This window comes from Schistocerca piceifrons, chromosome X (assembly GCF_021461385.2).
Source record: "Schistocerca piceifrons isolate TAMUIC-IGC-003096 chromosome X, iqSchPice1.1, whole genome shotgun sequence".
In the NCBI taxonomy this organism is placed as follows: domain Eukaryota; kingdom Metazoa; phylum Arthropoda; class Insecta; order Orthoptera; family Acrididae; genus Schistocerca; species Schistocerca piceifrons.
In genome coordinates, this window is record NC_060149.1 from 120,810,467 (window position 1) to 120,829,235 (window position 18,769).

Sequence of the window (18,769 nt, forward strand, 5' to 3'; positions counted from 1 at the left end):
GACGTCAACAGAACAGCTGGTCGATTAAGAGCTGTACGCACTCCAAGACTGGAAGAACGCATCTTGAACATAGTGGCTGATAGACCCGAGTCAAGCACAAGAACTGTTGCGCGTGACGTACATGTGAGTCATCAGACTGTATGCAGAGTGTTAAATGAAAATCGCTTACACCCCTTCCATTTTCAAAAAGTACAAGCATTGAATCCGGCAGATTATCCTCTTCGCGTGAACTTCTGCCAGTGGTTGTTGCAGCAATGTGCGTTGCAGCCGGATTTCGTAGGTCATGTGCTATTTACAGATGAAGCGACATTTTCACGCGAGGGTGTCTTTAATGCGCACAATTCCCATGTGTGGGCAACAGATAATCCACATGCAACGCGTCCACATGCGTATCAACAACGTTTCGGTATTAATGTGTGGGCTGGTATTGTGAACGACTTTTTGATTGGGCCATACTTACTACCCACGCGACTCTGTGGCGAAAGCTATCTTATTTTTCTGCAAGAAGTGTTACCAGAACTGCTGCAAGATGTTCCGCTCGCCATTCGTAACCGCATGTGGTTTCAGCACGATGGAGCGCCAGCACACTTCAGCACTGCTGTACGGAATTACCTGAATGCCACGTTTGGTGCTAGATGGATTGGGCGTGGTGGACCAGTCCCTTGGCCACCCCGATCTCCTGATTTCTCTTGCCTCGATTACTTTTTATGGGGACACCTTAAGAGTCTTGTTTATGAGACTCCAGTTGACTCAGATGAGGATCTCGTTGCTCGCATATCTGTAGCTGCTGCAGGTGTGCGTGAAATACCAGGCATCTTTGAACGTGTACGCCAATCGCTGCACCGACGCTGTCAAGCATGTATCGCTCATGGTGGACGCAATTTTGAACACTTACTGTAAACATGACACTTGTCAACAACGATTTCAATAAAATCTTTCGTTTTCCTTTCGGCCGTTATTTCCCCTGTTTACGCCTCACCGCGTCACCTGGGACTATACATTCCTATACAATATATCCTTGTTACAATGTCCTGCACCTACCATTAAAGTTTGTACCATGAATTCGGGACCACCCTGTATACTAAGATGGTATCTGTTCTTTCAGACATGTCCGAAAGAACAGATACCATCAGTGACCATGCAGTTCGTTAGAATCAAATTACAATGAAATGAACACCCTTAGCTACTTACAGGCGTTGACATACATCAACGGGGACAGACGAAAATGTATGCCCCGACCACGACTCGAACCCGGGATCTCCTGCTTACATGGCAGACACCCTATCCATCTGAGCCACCGAGGACACAGAGGATAGCACGACTGCAGGGATTTATCTCTGGCACGCCTCCCGCGAAACCCACATTCTCAACGTATAGTCCCGCACTACATCCGTAGTGCCCCCACCCATTATACTCATTACTCGCGGAGCGTTGCCGATTCCCCTAAGAGTACGGGCGCTATTTGTGAATTCGCACAGGAGTAGAAGATGGTCAAGTGGCCGGTGAGCCTTAACTATATATATACTAAGATGGTATCTGTTCTTTCGGACATGTTCGAAAGAACAGATACCATCGGTGACCATGCGGTTCGTTAGAATCAAATTACAATGAAATGAACACCCTTAGCTACTTACAGGCGTTGACATGAAGCCCTATAAGGGCCCTGCAACCCAGGGTAAATTCGAAGCTCCAGTGACAGGCAACAAGTGGAAAGGTGACGAAGAATGTAGCCACAAGGGAAGTTCTAAGAAGATCACTGCAAGGGTGAACATCAGTCATCGGGGGTCAGAGTATGCAGGACCTATGACTTGTTCCCGAACTAGGAGGACATAACACCGAGACGCTGTTCTCTTAAGGAGGGAGTAATGTCACAGAAGAAGCTGAGTAGCAATGTCACTGTAGTGTAGTGGTTATGATACTAGACTGTTGCATGGAGGTTTGTGAGTTCAAAATTCACCTGAACTGTAAAATTTTAATTTCTATATTCGGTTCGAGTACATTCTAGAAGTATCCACAAATGTCAAGAATCATTGTACTGGAATGTTCTGTAACTGTCTATATACCATATGTGTTCTGGCTGGAGGCAATTCACTCCACGCTCCTGTATGTGCAAGTGATGAATAAACCTTCGTGAAGTGAAGTTAGCAATCGTCATTCATCTAACTACACCTTCTTCTACGTGACAATATTTGAAGTGAATTTTGTTACGGCACTGTGCACTGAACACCAAATATGCGCTCATATTGTTGCAACACATTTTGTTTATAATCACAGTTATATAGAGATTAATCACATTAAGTTCTAAAATCCTGACACTTCCTGGCAGATTAAAAATCTGTGCCAGACCGAGACTCGAACTCAGAACCTCTGCCTTCTAAAATCCTATTCTGGCATGAACTGTTCTGGAACAAGTTGTAGTTTTATCATGAATTGTTTCAATACATTTTTCCTTTAGTTCCCCAGTCTTTGGCAATTACCTGCTTTGCTCTTCATCATGCCTAGAACAGAACATCTGTAGCCACCTAAAAATCACTGCTTCATCCCTGAGCTTCATAGATATGACATGGAATGAATGATGCTTTGAGAATTACAAAAATCTAATAAAAAATTGAATGGCACAGGCATTTATACCAGTCACCACATTTATACAGCACACAGCCACATGAAAATTGTGTGTGTTTCTATCAATAATAGCCTTGGCATGGCACATGCAACAAAATCAGTTGCACTAGACTGTAGCAGGGTTTCATCAATGAAACTTATTTTATGGATGAATTATAATATCACAGTATTCAAGTATCTTACTTCTTCTCAACCACTGTTCCTACCAAAAATACCTGTCATGACCTAAAAAGTGCAAATTCAGAGAAAATTTTATCTCAAATAATGTGGAAATGAAAAAGAACAATGAACAGAAGTTATAATTAACTATAATCTTTATGTTCATAAAATGTTTACTTACACCAGCCCTGAGTAGGCCCAAAACATAATCTATGGCACATATTGTGCCCGTGCGGCCACAACCAGCAGAACAATGAATAAGCACAGGCAAAGTTTCTGAAGCCTGAGTATCTCTCACAAGGCGAACCATGTCCAGCAGAGGTCTCACCAGTGGTGGCACACCATGATCTGGCCAAGCAGAGTAGTGAAACTGGCAAACTGTACGATGTTCTGCAATAGAAGTGTCAAAATTCACATAAAATAAACTTTTTGACAGTCATTAAAACAAGACAACTGGCAATTTATACTCTTCAATACTGGAAGAAGGTAAAATAATGAGAAGGTAAGAAGAACATGGTAACTTACCTGCCTATAATTTTGTCAAAGGAATAATCATAATATAGTATGATACAAACATCTCAAGTGAGGACACAGTAAAACCAACATATTCATACATTCAATCTTATGGGTTTGAAGCACAACAAAGAAGTTGCTTTGTTAGGGTATAAATGTAATCCCAACAAACCTCTGCAGCATGTCGTCAGTGGCTTTCCATACAAGCTGTGATCACAATTTCTGTAAAGTGCTCTCCTTAGTTGTACTGGATGACAAAAATTGACAATAACTATATCACTGAAAGAGAAACGAATTTCTTTTTCATTCCAGTAACCTTTGAGTATTACGAAAACTTACAGTGATCTTCATTTAGTTAGTTACTTGCTTCTGTGGCACAGTGGTCAGCTTGCTCTACTGCAACAAGGAGAACCTGCGTTCAATTTCTGGTACTGCCAATGACTGTTTCTTGGTGGGAAAAATGGAACAGGCCGTATTCACTGTTGTAAGAACTGAGATATCCCATGACATGTTAAGTAGATGATAAAGTAGCAATGAGAAGGCATTTAATGGTCCCCTGGACCTGATCACAGAATTATGTTTTGATTTTCATTTTTATGCATTTAGAAGTGAGATACTATGGTATGTAGGAACTCATTTTTAATTCCAAAGCAGGCAGGTATTCTGATAATGCACTCTCAAGCAGTTGACAGCATCTGGAGACTTCTGCAGTTCCTGCTTCGCAGATCCGTCTCCACGGTCCGAAGGTGGTGTGCCTTTGGACTGAAACCAGCCACCAATCAATGTGATTTTGCAATCTAGACTGTTTTTATAACTACAATTGTGAAAATCAATCGGTTTTTCCCAAAATGTGTTCAAAAATTCGTCTTTAACACATTGCTCAAAAATACAGATGTATTCTATAGTCCCATCAAAGATTTCCACTTCAAACCTGCAGAGACCCACACTTTGACTCTGCAACAGAATGGGCTATAAAATCACATTTTAGCAGCATAATGGCTCTCTACTCATTCACTATTTCTACACATTCAAAAAGGCAGAAGAATCCAAAACAAATTGAATGTAGTTGGGAATATGGATGAACAATTCTACCAGAGATTTTTCAGTGACATGTCACCCACTAAACTGCAAAACAGACCAAACACCTAACCACTAAGAACATGGCCGTTTGCCTGGATACATGCACACATACTTTTATATAGGAAAATGACCAGAAAACTTGTCTAAAATTTATATAATATGCAGTGGTTGTTTTTGCTGTTGCTGTTTTATTCTCATAAGTTTTCTGTTTTACTGATTTGTTGGTATGCCTTACTGATAGACACTCTGCACACAAGTTTTCAGTACAGTGAGGAAGGCAGAACAAATGGTACAGTGTTTACTATGGAATAGGCCCAAATATAACAAAATTACTAAAACAATTTAGAACTTAATATAATATGATCACATTATGACATGACTAATGATTTACAGTGCACTTTGGAAAATTTATTATATTTCAAATTACTATATCCTAGGAGCATGTACCACGGCAAAATTTGAGGTTTTATTAGCATAGTCAATGGATCAATTAATAAAAATGCTGAAATTTTCAGAATTCTTGACAAGTTTATTAAAAATAGAAGTTTTAGCAAAGTTGTGAGATCGGTACAACGATTACATTCATACAGAATTCAAACAATGAAAAAAGTCCCGAATTGCTTGAATTCATTGTTTTAATTAACAGTGATCAGGCTTGTAGACTGCTTAAAGAATAAATGCAAGTAATATTATGTTCATCTCAGTGGGAACTACACATATTTAAACTCTTACTGCATTATCATTTTGACATTCCTGCCAAATATTATACACACTTCATCTAAATTACAATGTTCCACAACTTGCAAACATCAGTAAATCCGATAAATTACCACACAACTCTTTAATTAATGAAATGTTATAAGAACCATGAAGCCAAAAGTGACTGCCAAGTGAATTCAGTCATGGTGAATATTCATTTAATGGACCAAGCAACAAATTCTTTCTTGCATTAATGTTTTATGCACAAAAGGAAATTATCTGCACATTTATTAAGCCAGGTTAATTTTAAACTATTGGTTGTTTTTGAACTTAAGCCAATCAGACTATTTCAATGCACTTGCTTCAAATGTGTTGATTACAAACATCAAATGAAGAAATGTACAAGTTACCTCATAATAAAACAAGTGAGCCTAGCAATGAGGTTTTAAAAAACAATTAAATTGAAAATACCTTACATCTTCACACAGCTCATTTTATACTAAGAAGCACTGTGAACTTTACCCAGATGATAATATAAGTCTCAGTGCTGCTTGCTATCTGTGTGAGACATATTTCTGCCATAGGAATTCTTTGGTTTCTCTATATAGTTTTAAGTTTTCTTTATCTTGTGTTTTACCAGGTGTCTTCTAATATACGTCAGTTAATTTTCATTTGGTTAGCTTAGCACCCTGATTTATGTAAAGTGCATTTCATGTAGCTGAATACCAAACATATATTTTGTAATCAGCCCAAATATCATTATTTCACCAAAAAAAATCTAATTTTAAGGTTTATTGTCCTCATTCAATAATGTTCTCCACTGCCTTTTTACATATTTGAACACAATATGAATTACATTCAAGAAATATCATTATAACACTATTGCAAAACACTGCTCATAATGTGCATAATATTTAACAGTTTCAGGCAAACCACATTACAAAAAAGTTTCATGGACGTACTATGATCCACCACTTGGTACATGCTTTAGAACACTTAAATTCCTAAAGGAAATATGATCTGCTTGAGAAATGTTTCAAATGTCAGTTGTAAATGCAAGAACTGTTATTTTGAAAGCTACCTCCATATACTCACACAGTAAAGGAGACAACACAGTATTTTTAAGAAGTTGTATGATAGTTTATATAGCTTTTTAAGCAGGTCAATATAGGAACTTATGAAAAATTTCTTTTATGTGCCTACAACCCCATATGTTTAGAAACATTGTTTACATTGCTGAAGTTATGAAGTCATGTACTGAACAGAACAAATGGTTAAAACATTCTTAAAAATGGTGTGCTGCAAATGTCAGCTTAAGCTGCTCCCACTCACCAAAAAATGAGATTTCTTGATGGAAATGCCACTAGACACATGATTCTGGTATTCCAAAGACACAATGGATATTTTCCAAGCACAGAGGAGAGATGTTTTTTAAAACAATGAGGCCAACCACTCCTCATGCTATATTATTTTCTTTAATCCATCTGGGACTGCATTTTAGGTCATACTAGGTCTAAATTATCATTACTCCTCTGTTATCAGAAGATTAGAAATTTCCAGCCTTGTTGGTCATATAGATCTACTGTAACTTTCCCAAATGCCGACTGAATACTGCTGTCAGGGTCTCCAGCTTAGTGCAATCAGTGCGTATTTGTTTCATCTGCAGTATTTCTTAGCTGATGATGGATCGTTCTTCTCTCTCTCTCTCTCTCTCTCTCTCTCTCTCTCTCTCTCTCTCACACACACACACACACACACACACACACACACACACACAACAACAACAACAACAACCACCACCACCACAACAACAAAATCAAAAGCTATCCTGTGCATTCAGATAAAAGCAATTGTTAGACAAATGAAATACTTTTCCAGAATTTTATATACTCTCCTGATCAAAACTGTCTTAAATTGTGGAAGGTGCTTAAAATTTTTCACATTGTGAAACAACACACACAGTTTGACAACAACATTACTAACATTTCCTCTTTTTCAAACTCTGCTCCTTCTGCAATTTATTCAAGTGCTCCTACTAGCTCTGTGTTAATACTTACCTTTAACTATAGTAAGAACATTGTTATAAATATCTAAATATTTCAAAAATTTACAAAATGCTTTCTGCAAATGAGTCAAAAGACAAGCCTCAAATATGTTGATATTAGGACATGATACATTGTACTGTAGACACCATACAATAATTGGTGGCATATGAACACTTGCAACCTACATATCCAAATTTCACAATCTAACACACATTTCATCGCTTCATTCAGGGAAACCAAACTAACCTTTACATCTACATCTATAATCTGCAAGCCACCTTGTGGTTTGCTTCCAGCAGGCCTCCATGTGGGCTCAAATCTTTCTAATTTTATCTTCATGATCTTTTCGTGAGATATATCTGGGAGAAAGCAATACATTTGTTGACCCTTCTAGGAATCTACACTCTCGTAATTTTAACAATAAACCACACTGTGAAGCAGAACATCTATCTTGCAACGTCTGTCAATGGAGTTGGTGGATCATCTCCATGAGACTTTCATGCTTACTAAATGAACCTGTAATGAAATGTACTGCTCTTTTTAGGACCTTCTATATTTCCTATATCTTTCCTATCTCATACAAATCCTACAATGACAAACAATATTCAAGTACTGGTTGAACAAGTGTTCTGTAAGCTAATTCTTTTATTGATGGACTAAATTTTCTGAAGATTCCTCCACTGAATCCCATTTTGGCAGATGCTTTACTTGCATTTCATTTGATGTGGCTGTTTCATTTCAGATCACTCTGTATGCATTCACCTAGATATTTTATGGAAGTAACTGCGTCCACTGATTGTTCTGGAGTTTTGTAGTCATACAATAAAGGGCCTTATATGTAATCGTAGTAAGTTACATTTGTTCATGTCGAGGGTCAATTGCTATTCCCTGCACCAAGCACTTGTCTTCTGAACATCTTTCTGCACTTCACTCAATTTTTGAGCTTTGAGACTTATCAGTACACAACAGCATCATCTGTGAAAAGCCTCCTGTAACTTCCAATGTTGAAAACTAATGGTCATATAATACTTCCCTTGGGCACACCCAAAGTTATCTTCACCCCTGAAGACTTCTCTGAGTTCAGAATATCATGTTGTGTTCTGTTTGCTGGAAACTCTTCAATCCTATCATGCAGTTGGTCTGAAATTCTGTGCACTCATATTTTGTTCATTAGGTGGCAGTACAAAACTGTATCAAATGCCTTCCTGAAGTCAAGGATCATGGCATCTATCAGTGCGCCTGTATCTACTGCTTTCTGGATCTCGTGGAAGAACAGAGTGAGCTAGGTTTCACATGATTTCTGCTTCTGAAATTAACTGTGGTTCCACTAGATGCGATTTTCAGCCACCAGAAATGTCATAAGACATGTTCCACAAATCTACAACTGACCAATGTTGGGAATACAGGTCTGTAGTTTTGTGTCAGTCTGATGACCCATCTTGAAAACGGAAATGACCTGTGCTTTTTTCCAATCATCAGGAACACTGTGCTCCTTCAAAGACCTATGGTACACTGCTTCTCTACTGCTACCTTTATGTCTATTGAACTCACTGTCTTTTCTGGTATTTAATGACTTTGCTTCTATCATAACTCCACTGCTTTTAGTGCTGTGACATCACCATTTTCAGTCTATAATCTTAGCTCCTCTTTCCTTACTTATCATTTATTTATACCAATCTTCTGCCAATTTGCTTTTATTCCTTTTTTAAATGTATGTCTCCTCAAATATTTACTGTTTCTAACAGTTTAATATTGTTCTACTACCTTTCCTCTTGTACGTTATCTGACTGTTCCCCAAAATAAATTCGGTATCACTTTTTGAAGATAGAAAAATTAAATCCCGCTCCTCTTAAAGTTTATTTATTATTTCACTAGTTCCACTTCTTGGAGAAGTGATCTTTATTTCTACAAATTCACAATTTTATGAATATTTCTCGGCTCCTGTCAGTGCTAGTGCCATTTATTATAGTTTGACCAAGCTAAGTGTGTTCCTGGAAGAACAACAGTGTCTCTTGGAACTACCCCAGGTGCAGTCTGTCTAGGAAACATTTTGTTCCTTCCTTTTTTGTATTTCTTGTCTAGAGTAGAGTACTGGAAAATAAACTGTCTGGTCACATTAATGTGTCCACCTGTCAAAAGCCTTTCGTAGCATAGACTGCTGGGAGATGTGCAGGAAGAGAGCGAGTCAGGTTCTGATAGGGATGTGGAACTACACTGACACCGGTATAATGGGCAGCTGCACTAAGTTTTTCAGCTCGGGTTTGATGGTGCATACAGCCCGATCTAGATAGTCCCACAAATTCTCTATTGCATTTAAATCTGGGGAGTTTGGTGGGCAGCAGAGTGCTCTAAACTCATCCTGATGCTCTTAGATCAACACACACCGCGAGCTTTATGACATGTTCCACTGTCCTGCTGGTAGATGCCATGGTGCCAAGGAAAAACAAACTGCATGTAGAGATAGACATGGTCCCGAAAGGTAGATGCATACTTGTGTTGATCCAGTGTGCCTTCCAGAATGACAATACCACCCAGGGAACACCATGGAAATATTTCCCAGACCATAACACTCCAATTATTGTTGCAGGGTATTTGCTTTCATATGTTTCATGTTGCACATAACAATAGAGGGTAAAACGTGATTCATCTGAAAAGACCACCTGCCAGCACTAAGTGGTGGTTCAATTGCAGTATTGGCATGCAAATTCCAGCCTTCACTGTCAAGGAACAGCAGTCAGTATGGGTGGATGAACCGGTTGCCTGCTGCAGAGGCCCGTACACACCAATGGTCACTGAACAGTCATTGGCGAGATACTGCTGGTAGCCCCTTGATTTATCTGAGTGGTCAACAGTTGCATGTTTATTCATCTATACCCACCTCTGCAGTCATCTTTCACCCCTGTAATGTATGGCCCATGGTGCATCACAGTTGCCTCGGCACCGGTTTTGTATAGGACCATGCACAGCATACTGTAATCGCAGCAGCACGCGGACAGATTAAAAACTTCGCCATTTCAGACATGCTTCAGCCCTTGGCTGGAAAGTCAATTATCGTGACCTTTTAGACGTTAGATAAATTTCTCCATGTCCGCTTTACAACAATGACTGCACTGTTTTCCATGTCACCCTGAAATGCTTTATATACCCTCCACTGCTAGTGCTGCCTCCAGCCATCTGCAAGGGGTTATCATACGCTGACGCCGAACATAGGTGGTAGTCACATTAATGTGATGAGACTGTGCGTAACACACCATACTTAAGGTTTAATATTTTACTTTCTCTAAGTCTATGAAAAGCTCTGTCTGTTTTCCTCTTAAGCACAAAATGGCACGGTTCTGCCTCCCATCATCAGGCACAGCTTTAACTTGGTTGAGCTACAAGAAAGCAAGTAGACTTTATTTGCCATTACAAAAGCTAGGTTTCAAATGGATGTCCAGCACCATAGCACCCACAATAAATGAATCTTAACAAGAAGATGCGATCGGCAAGAATTTTCTATAGAAACTGATGAGAAGAAAAATTTAATATATTCTTCACTTTGCAAGAAAGTATTAAAGTTGGGTGTTTTGCAAGAGATTGTGAATGGAATATGTGAATGATACAGGAATACAAATGGCAGTAGCTTACCAGTAACTGACTGACTGTTTGTGTACTTCAACATCATAGTCCGCACGAGGAAGTCAGGGCAAACTACGCTAGCCTTCACTAGACGAACAGTAACCATTCCAAACTGCTTTTCTTGTCCTTCTTCCTCTACCCAATAGTTCTCACATTTGTGCTGTAAATTAAAATCAAAATACACTTACAAACGAAGGTTTTTAGTACTGAAGCTAACAGTATTTCCCTAACTACCAGCATGTTACAAAATATGAAAGTGCAAAAAATCCTAAATGAATTTTAAGACAATTCTGTTCACGTCAAGGCCAAACACGTACAAAAAATTTCAATATAGATCTAATATAACTTTGGTGCCTTTCAGTAACACTGGAAAGTGTTAGAACATAATTTTCTGCAAACAGGGAACTCTTACACAAAGATTATCCAGAAACTACCAACACAAATCATGGAAAATAATATTAAAGTACTATATTTGTATATCAACTTGCTGTACGCATCATGTCGTGTTGTGTTACATTTCCACATAAACATCACTGATGTGTCCATACATTCTAGGAGCCAGGGTATGAAGATTGTTCTAATATTCTTCTCTTGCAAAACAATTCTGCTATCATTACATCCTGAACATCACTGCTGTCTGTGTTACCCCTGACTAGGTATTTCTCCACCTTTGAAAACAAGTGAGGGTCACTTTACTCAAGTTCTGGACTGTATGACTGAATAACACAAACTTCCTATGCAAAGGACAGTATCAACAATTCCAGTGTGTCCGTGCGATGTCCTTCCATTTACTGTCACACAGTAAATAACTTATTTGCAAATTAATTTACTCAAATATAAGACAAGCATGAATAGAAGAGGACTATTTTTTCCTACGTGGCTCATTGAGAAAATTTTATTTTAACATATTCTGACAAGTAATGACAAACTGTTTTATTGAGGTAAAATATCTGCCTACATAAGTTCACATTATACCCATTCTAAACTTATGCCATTTATTGATTGTCTACATTTTGATAGCACAAGGAGAAATGAAATAATCACAATAAACATCCCCTCCCCCAACCACCCGTGGACTAGGCCTTATTGTGGTGGGGTGGCTCAGGACCCAGCGATCCAGATGACAAAGCAGGGAAGCTTACCTTGCTGCCTTGTAAGAGGAAAGGGGATGTGAACTTTTTACAATGTGGGATGCTCAATGGCAATGAAGCTGGTGATGAGGACCATCAATATGGCAGAACTGGCGGAAGAGACATCCTGCAATATCCACTTTACACCTGACTTACAGAGCAAGCAGCAAAGTGGTCATTGTCTTATCAATACAGAAGCAGCTGGAATTATTCTTCTGGGACTAACACTCCACTGCTAAAAAACTGGACTTTGGCTTGAGATAATGAAGTAACAACGCATTGCAGGAAACCAACTTTCACCCCCCCCCCCCCCCCCGGTGATAACCAGTTCACTGCTGTCAAGAACAGCACAACCAGACTATTGGCTTGTGCTGTGTCTGGACTAACACATAAACATTGGGTAGTCAGAGTCCTTTGTCAAATTTTGTCATAATACCACGACCTTCTTTGGCACACTAAACATAGATTGTTATGAACAGGAAACTTTCATTAAATAGAGCAAACCCTAAATGAACAAAAATATAACAGAAGACAACTACAAAATATTCCTCAACGTGAAGAAAGACATAGCCAAATTACTCAGAATGATCACAAAGAAATATGAAAAGTATTGATGACTTGGAAATCTAGAAAGAGTTCAAAAGAAACAACACACAAAATTTCTGTAAGAATTTCAAAACAAAGTTCACAGGATGTCAACCATGAAATCTCTGCTTCAAGAAAGAAAATGGACCACTGGCTCTAAACAATCAAGAAAACTGCAAGGAACTAGCCAGATTTTTCAAAGAACTACTTAAATGCCCAGAACAAATAAAAAGATTCTAACCACAAGAACTTGAGGACACCAATCCAGGTTCAGTCCATCGGATGAAGAAGAAATAGCCAGAGAGATCAAAAGACTCAAAGACAATAAAGTATCAGGGAAAAATCAAATCATAGTAGAAATTCTCATATCAGCAGGCTCAAATACTATAAAAGAAACCACCAAAACCATGCACCACATTTGACAAACACAACAAATTCCAAAAGGCTGGAAACATGAGTTAACTCACTTTTCACACAAAAAGGAAAACAGAACAGATGTAAATAACTACAGGGGAACTTCACTAAAATCAGTTGCATACAAAATTCTATCTCAGTGTCTTCTCAATAGAGCACAGAAACAACTTTAACCAAAAACTAGATAATATCAGGCAAGATTCAGTACAAGCCATCTGTGACCATAGCAAATCTTGAACCTAATCTTTAGACATCTGCGAATTTGCAACAAAAACTTACCCTGCACATATGTTAATTTCAAAAGCCTATGACACAGTTGACCACAAGTAACTATTCCTAGCATTAAAGGTCTGGATCTAAAAGACTTGCAATCATAAAACAGACACTAATAAATACAAAGTCTAAGGTTAAATTTATGGGGGAATTGTCAGATCCTTTCAAAATCAAAATGGGAGTAAGACAAGTAGATGGAATGTCTACATAACTTTTCAGCTGTGACCTTGAGAAAGTGACATAAGAATCACTAAACAGAAATCAATCCTCAAAATTGACCAACCAGTCACTTTTGGCAGAAACAAGTTATCTACAGATTTACATGCATTTACACACAATTTTGCTACAGAAGAATGCTGAAGATTAGATGGGTAGATCACATAACTAATGAGGAGGTATTGAATAGAATTGGGGAGAAGAGGAGTTTGTGGCACAACTTGACCAGAAGAAGGGATCAGTTGGTAGCACATGTTCTGAAGCATCAAGGGATCACCAATTTAGTACTGGAGGGCAGCGTGGAGAGTAAAAATCTTAGAGGGAGACCAAGAGATGAATACACTAAGCAGATTCAGAAGGACGTAAGCTGCAGCAGGTACTGGGAGATGAAGAAGCTTGCACAGGATAGAGTAGCATGGAGAGCTGCATCAAACCAGTCTCAGGACTGAAGACCACAACGAAAATACACAATTTAGCAATATTAACTTGTGACATTTCATCAGCCCATACACAGACTGAACTCTTGAAAGAAACTCCAGAAAAAGTCTGTCTCCAGATATTTTTTGAAAAGACAGAGTACATCACCTGCAACACAGCAGCACAGCAATTCGTGAAGATAAAATATGGCAAAATTAAAAAAAAATTCCACAAGTCAAATATCTTAGTGAAACCATTCAGGAAAATGGAATCAAAACAAAAGAAAATGAAATTAGATGCCAAGAGATAGAAACTGCTTATCGACTTACCCAAAATACGCACAACAACAAATGTATCGCAAAGTACACAAAATAGAGACATTAAAATTTGGCAATTAAACCAGAATGCCTCTATGGATCAGAAAAAATTATTTCAAACAGGGCAACAGACATTGTGAAAAAGAAATGCAAAATCTTAAGACAAATTCTAGGCTCAAAACTAATAGACCTGGCTTGCATGCCATAGTGCTCCATCTGGCTGCACATTTTCCCCACTGCCACGCCACCCTGTCTGAGCTTGAGGGGGGAGAAGAGGGGGAACCTGTGAATGCACTGTTATTTAGATGGCAACACAGTCACACTGAATATGACTTCATTTCATATTTCTCAACAATATAAATCAAAAATGAAACAATGTTTCAGTATTATTTAATTATTTTTGGTGAGCTGAAGACAATACAATTTTTATCTGGTACAAACTATAAGTATACAGACAGGTGCGGACAATGTCACAGATTTTCGCACTGAGGTTGTCACATAATCATGACTTATTTAGTTTCATAGTTGAAAAAATGCCTTTCACACACGTATGTTGATCAAAATATTGTAGCACTTTTGAACTTCATTATGGATGTGTGGAAACTTTATCTGGGAAAACAGTGTAGACATGCTGGGTAGTTTTAACATTAAAGGATTAGTCTTTTAAATGAGAATTACACTGCAAATCAGTTCCAGCTACATGTGCACAAGGGCACTTCCAACTGAAATGGCAAACAGTCTCAAAACCAGAAGTAAGATTGGCTGTGTCTTCATAACATCTAGAAAACTATCCTTGTAATTCTTTCAAGGCCACAATGAATTTTTAAAACTTTGCATTTGCTTTAACACCAGTGAGATTAGAGAACTGGACTGTGTTTGTCAGAACTTGACCCAACAATAATGGGTTTATATTTATTAATTTTTTTAAAATGAAACCACATCAAATCATAAATAACTTGTTTCTCACCTTGCAATGGCCTACTGTGGGCAGTGTACAGTCAAGTACACTTAAAACACAAGGTCTCCAATACATTCCCGATGTTCTAATTTTGTTCCTACACAACTTTTTTCTTCCCAGATCAAACAATAGCGGTTTTTAAACTGAAAACTTGTTCCAGGCATGCCCACTGACTTAACCAATGTACTTTGCTGTAATTGCAACTGACAGTGGAATAATGCGTGCAACTTGAGAAATTTTTATATTCATACCACCAAGTCCTTCATGTACTCTATGCTTGCAAATTTACCACAAAGTGGTTCTTGGTATACAGAACAATGAATCCTGCCTCTTCATCACTGTAATTTTTTGCTCTTTTGTTGTCAACTAAATCCTTAAATTCTTTCTGCATGGTATTGCAATATCGTTTCATTGCAAATTTGCAGTACCCATTGATTATGCAACTGTGTAATAGATGTTGAGAATTATCATCCTTCTCTTCTGTAATTCCCACTCATTTTTAAACAATTGTGATGATAGGTAGCTAGACTGCCTCTTTTTGTGCAAACAGCTACTGTTCTTGTGAACACTCTTCACACTATAAACAAATAGTGAAGGGTAAACAGTGCTGGCATCATGATTCTGTCCAACTGAACAGAGTCATGCTGACCGAAAAGTGCCTCATGGCAATACTAAATGAAATGTCGTACTGCAGTAGGTGCTTCCAAGAGGGACTGAACAAAGCCGAGACAGGTCGAGCCTCAGCCGGCACATTGGATTCGCGTGCAGTTTGGCAAGCCATGGCCAGCCCCATTGAAGATGAACAATACTGCCTCAGAAGCAACCAGGAAATCAAACAATACGCAAATACCCATAGTGACATTAGAAGACATAGGTAAAGATTCTGTGGACACATTAAAAGAATGAACCTAGACATACTTACAAAACAAATAGCAGACTTTTTACAAAACGAATGGTCAATTTTGTTAACAATAGGAGAAAAGCCAAAACACACAATGAAATGGCTTAGTGAAATCTGAACTGTTCTGAAATTTGCAATAATTACTCCAGAAGATGTCCAAAACTATGAGATCTTCTTGTCCAATATTCACAAATGGAAAGCTGGCCAAGAGCAAAAACCAAAGAAGACTGGAATAATAAGGTCTGAAGAGAGAAAGGAAGCCCACAGGAAGAGGATGAAAGAAATACGGGGGCAAAGGAAGGCAAATTCCCAACTCAAAGTACTATATGTAGGTATAATGAGCTTATTTGCAAATAATAATAAGAATAACAATACCAAAGAGAAATGGTTTACATTAATTGTATTGTTATCTTCACTTCCTTTTTTGTTTACTTAGCCAGTCTGTGATATTACAACAATAACAACATTAATAATAATAATAATAATAATAATAATAATAATAATAATAATGTGGTATCATTGTCTCGTTGCACCTCACCAATGACAGGCAAGAAAAGATATATGAACAGCAATTTAATTTATAATTTCGGTCATCATAAATACTTGGTTGTTACTGTTGATTATATCGCAATTTCCACAGTGGAGATTATGGTGAGACCTAACAGTGGAGCTTAAATTGCTGTGGGTGAAACAGAAATTAATAAAATTTATAATTTTGGTTGTCATATTCTTCTGAAAATTTTGCAATTGGTGAGGTGGTTGTTATGATGGGATCTAAGAAAACATCTGCCTTCTCTGAATACACAGCAGATTTTCCATCTATATCGATTTGAGAATGTGACAATATTCCTTAACCTGTTGCTTCCAAACATGTTGTGTGCCCATTGCTCTTTTGTTGGCTGTGTAGAACCGGCATCTGACACAACCCTTTTCATTCCCATGATATGTCAAATGTCAAAGCTTTATCTGTACATAAGATGATCCTGTACTTTTTCAAAGACAAATTTGCGAAAAAACCTTGTCTTATAATTGGGTAAATACAGGAATTTTTTACTGTCACCTCTTGAACATTACTACTGACAGCTACATCTAGTCAGGTACCTCTTCAACTCTGAAAAAGAGTGAGAGTCACTTTATGTGAGATCTGGATTGTATGATTGGATTACACAAACTCCCTATCTATAGTGCTATATCACCAGTAGCAATGTTCTGCCAGTCACTGTCACACAGTACAAAAATTAATTACGATAGCATCCATCACTATTTGTTCCGATATGCCGTACACAGTTTTAGTAGCATTTTACAGACCAGAGTGGACACTGGTATCAGTAATATGTCCCTGAGAATGTGTGTTGAGGAGAAGTACTCTGTAGTAATTAAAAAAAAAATTAAAAATAAAAATGGTTGCCTTGCTATTGCCTGACTTTTGCCTCTTAAAGGGTTTGGCAAGCAATCCCAATTTCATTACCTGTCATAATAATGCAGAAAACGCTCTCGTTGTTAAATCACAGCACCAACTTAACTTCACGCTCAGTATGATTTGGTACAAACAAGATTATTTTAAACTTAGTTTTTGAACATAATGGTGATGCAGTTGGTGAAACTGGCACACAGTAAAAATAACAGATGTATTTCACGTTCTACTGTAGGGAAATGGGGAAGGGACGGATTTTTTCCACTGCTGACTAGTATCCATTCTTTCTAGGTAATCCTAATCAAAACAAATTTTCTTCAAGTAAGCAAGCAATTCCATCAGCCAATACCTTTCCAGCCTCCTCCTCATTACAGGCCATGACAATGACTTGAACTTTACATTCCACCACCATACGCCAAAAATCGTTAACTGTATGAGGTAGTGGACCCTGACTGGCAATGTAAGCCAGTGAGCCACTAGCACCCTTAATGAAATTTGCATTGATGTAGTCACTTCCAGGCACGCCAGCATAACCATCGAGAACAACTCGGCTTATATCAACTGAAACAGAAAGAAATTAATGGTTTTTCCCTTATCTATAACATTATAAGCATTGTACACAAGAGCCTATAAGGGTATTATTTTTGTCATGCTGCTCATTTATTAAAATATGAGCCAGCATTTACAAGCTTCCTCATCAGAAAACGATTTTGCAATGAGAAACATATTATTATCATGGAAAGGAAATAATACACAAAGATAATCAGTCAGTATTCATCTAAAACATGTGAAATAGCTGAACAGAGTGAAATACAGTCGGCACCAAATCAAGTTCACAGAGTCTTGCATCTCTGAAGCCAGGTATTTTTGAATGAAACTTTGTTGTGGTCCCTGTTTACATCTGTATTGTGTATATCTCATCTCAGACAGTGCAGTGAAATGGTGCCCAAATTAGAGTGGCAAAGCCGTTGTATGCACTCTTAATGAACGCAACAGTTGTCAACGTTACTAATAGAAACATTTAATGGCACATCTAAGAAAATTGAAGCTACAATGGAAACCAACGTTGAAGTGCAAAATTAAATATGATAGATTATAGTAGTTGAGCACTACATGATATAAAGGCAACAATTTGCAGCAGGGATGCAGTAAACAAAAGATTGTTTTCTCTCTTTCTCCCGACCCCCCCTTTATAAATTTTTAACAATATGAGGATGTATGTAATGGTTTCCATTCGGCTGAAAAGCTATTAGTATTGCTAATAACGGTTAATGAAAGACCTTTCTCCAGGTCTTTAACTATTTCATGTAATTTTTCACAATGAATAAATCTGTTCCAGTTATATTTGACCAATCTTTTATTTGTATAAAATCGTACACATGACCTGGGTTTGGATATAAATCCCTTC

The 18,769-nt window shown here is 37.9% G+C and overlaps 1 protein-coding gene across 1 annotated transcript in view; it reads right to left on the minus strand.

Annotated features, from left to right (window-relative positions):
• Window positions 1-18,769, minus strand: part of LOC124722110 — a 127,035-nt gene that overhangs the window by 69,862 nt on the left and 38,404 nt on the right. Inside the window, exons 3-5 of the mRNA XM_047247312.1 lie at window positions 17,711-17,922; window positions 10,746-10,896; window positions 2,963-3,171 (exon numbers count right to left, since the gene is read on the minus strand). Coding sequence (XP_047103268.1) covers window positions 2,963-3,171; window positions 10,746-10,896; window positions 17,711-17,922 — 572 coding nt within the window. The remainder of the gene's footprint in view (window positions 1-2,962; window positions 3,172-10,745; window positions 10,897-17,710; window positions 17,923-18,769) is intronic.